At 56.4% G+C, this 1677-nt stretch overlaps 1 protein-coding gene across 1 annotated transcript in view; it reads left to right on the forward strand.

Annotated features, from left to right (window-relative positions):
- Positions 1-923, forward strand: part of LOC139027543 (octapeptide-repeat protein T2-like) — a 1568-nt gene extending 645 nt beyond the window's left edge. The window contains exon 2 of the mRNA XM_070442917.1: positions 372-923. Within this exon, the coding sequence (XP_070299018.1) occupies positions 372-923 (552 nt within the window). The remainder of the gene's footprint in view (positions 1-371) is intronic.
- The last annotated feature ends 754 nt before the right edge of the window (positions 924-1677 follow it).

The raw sequence follows: 1677 nt of genomic DNA on the forward strand, positions 1-1677 counted from the left end.
GAAAAAACTAATTGTGAGGTGCGAGGGTGAAAGAAGATTTCAGCATACTTATGCCAATGCTGATTCTACTGATTATTTTCTGAATTTGAGGTCTTTTTTCACACCCTTTTGATGCTTATTCTTGTGTAGTATCGTCCAAGCTGGAACAATTGAGGGCGCATGTGTGCTGTCTATTTGTTGTCGTGCCCCCCCTCCGCTCTCCGCCCCTCCTCCCGCTCTCTTCGTGCCCACCGGACTCCCTCTCCATCCCTCCCTCCCTCCCTCCTCCCTCCCTCCCTCTCCTCCCTCCCCTCCCCCTTCCCTCTCTGTAAAGTGCAAGGTCTTACCTGTGGGGCTTAGTGGCAAGCGTTAGTTTGTTGGTTTACGAGTAGAAAAAAGGAGAAGGAAGAGACGGTGGGAGGAAGGAAGAGCGCAAGAGCGGACAGGGGAGGAAGGGGGAGAGGCCAGAGGCTGAGAGCGGGGAGGAGGGAGAGAGAGGCGGACAGGGGGGAGGAGGGAGAGGCAGATGCGGACAAGGGGAGGAAGGAGAGGCAGAGGCGGAGAGTGGGAGGAAGCGGAGAGGGCAAGAGCGCCGGAGAAGGGGGAGGAAGGGAGAGCAGCCGAGCGGAGAGGGGGAGGAAGGAGAGGCAGGAGGCGGACAGGGGGAGGGGAGAGGCAGAGCGGAAAGGGGGAGGAAGGGAGAGGGCAGAGCGCGGACAAGGGGGAGGAAGGGGCAGAGGCCAGAGCGGACCGAGGGGGATGGAAGGGAGAAGGCCAGAGTGGACAGCGTGGGAGGAATGGGAAGAGGCAGGAGCGGACAGGGGGAGAAGGAGAGGAGAGGTAAGCGGCGAGTAGGTCGAGAGGCAGAGCGGAGAGAGGCGGAGGAGAGCGGGAGGGGGGAGGCAGAGGGACAGGGCGAGGAACGTAGAGGCAGCAGAGCGTGAGAGAGGGGAGGAGGAGAGGCGCAGGGCGGAGAGGGGGAGGAAGGGGAGAGGAGAGCGGAGAGGGGGGAGGGACGGGAGAGGGCAGAGCGGAGGAGGAGGGAGGAGGCAAGGGGCAGGGCGAGGAAGGGAGAGGGGCCCGAGGGGAGAAGGGAGAGGCAGAGCGGAGAGGAGGGAGGAAGGGCAGAGGCGAGAGGCGGACAGGGGGAGGGAAGGGAGAGGCAGAGCCGGGACAGAGAGGAAGGGAGAGGCAGAGTCTCCGCTCTGCCTCTTCCTTCCTCCCACCTCTCTTCTTCTCTTTTTTCTACTCTACCAACAAGACCGCTTGCCACAAGCCCAGCAGTTAAGACTGACTTTACAGAGAGGGAGGGAGGGAGGGAGGGAGGGGCAACAAATAGAACACACATGAAGCCTCAAATGTTCAGTTGACATACTAACAAGAATATAGCTCAAAAGTGTGAAAAAGACTCAAATTCAGAAAATAATCAGTAGATCAGCATTGCAAAGTATGTGATCTTCTTACCGCACCTCACAATTAGTTTTTGCCAAATGAGCCAAATGTAATTACAGAAGGGGGACTTAGAAGAAGGACTTCATACTGTGTACTTCCCCAACACACCAGAAGGTGACAATGTTTACCCATTTAACCTTCTTACAGCCCGAGGAAAGTCTATTTCAGTTTGGAGCTCAACTCAAGAATCTTATTTACCAAGCACAAGCTTTTACTGACCAGTGAAGATTTTTTTCTTAMGATTTC

This window comes from Salvelinus sp. IW2-2015, linkage group LG1 (assembly GCF_002910315.2).
Source record: "Salvelinus sp. IW2-2015 linkage group LG1, ASM291031v2, whole genome shotgun sequence".
NCBI classification, from domain to species: domain Eukaryota; kingdom Metazoa; phylum Chordata; class Actinopteri; order Salmoniformes; family Salmonidae; genus Salvelinus; species Salvelinus sp. IW2-2015.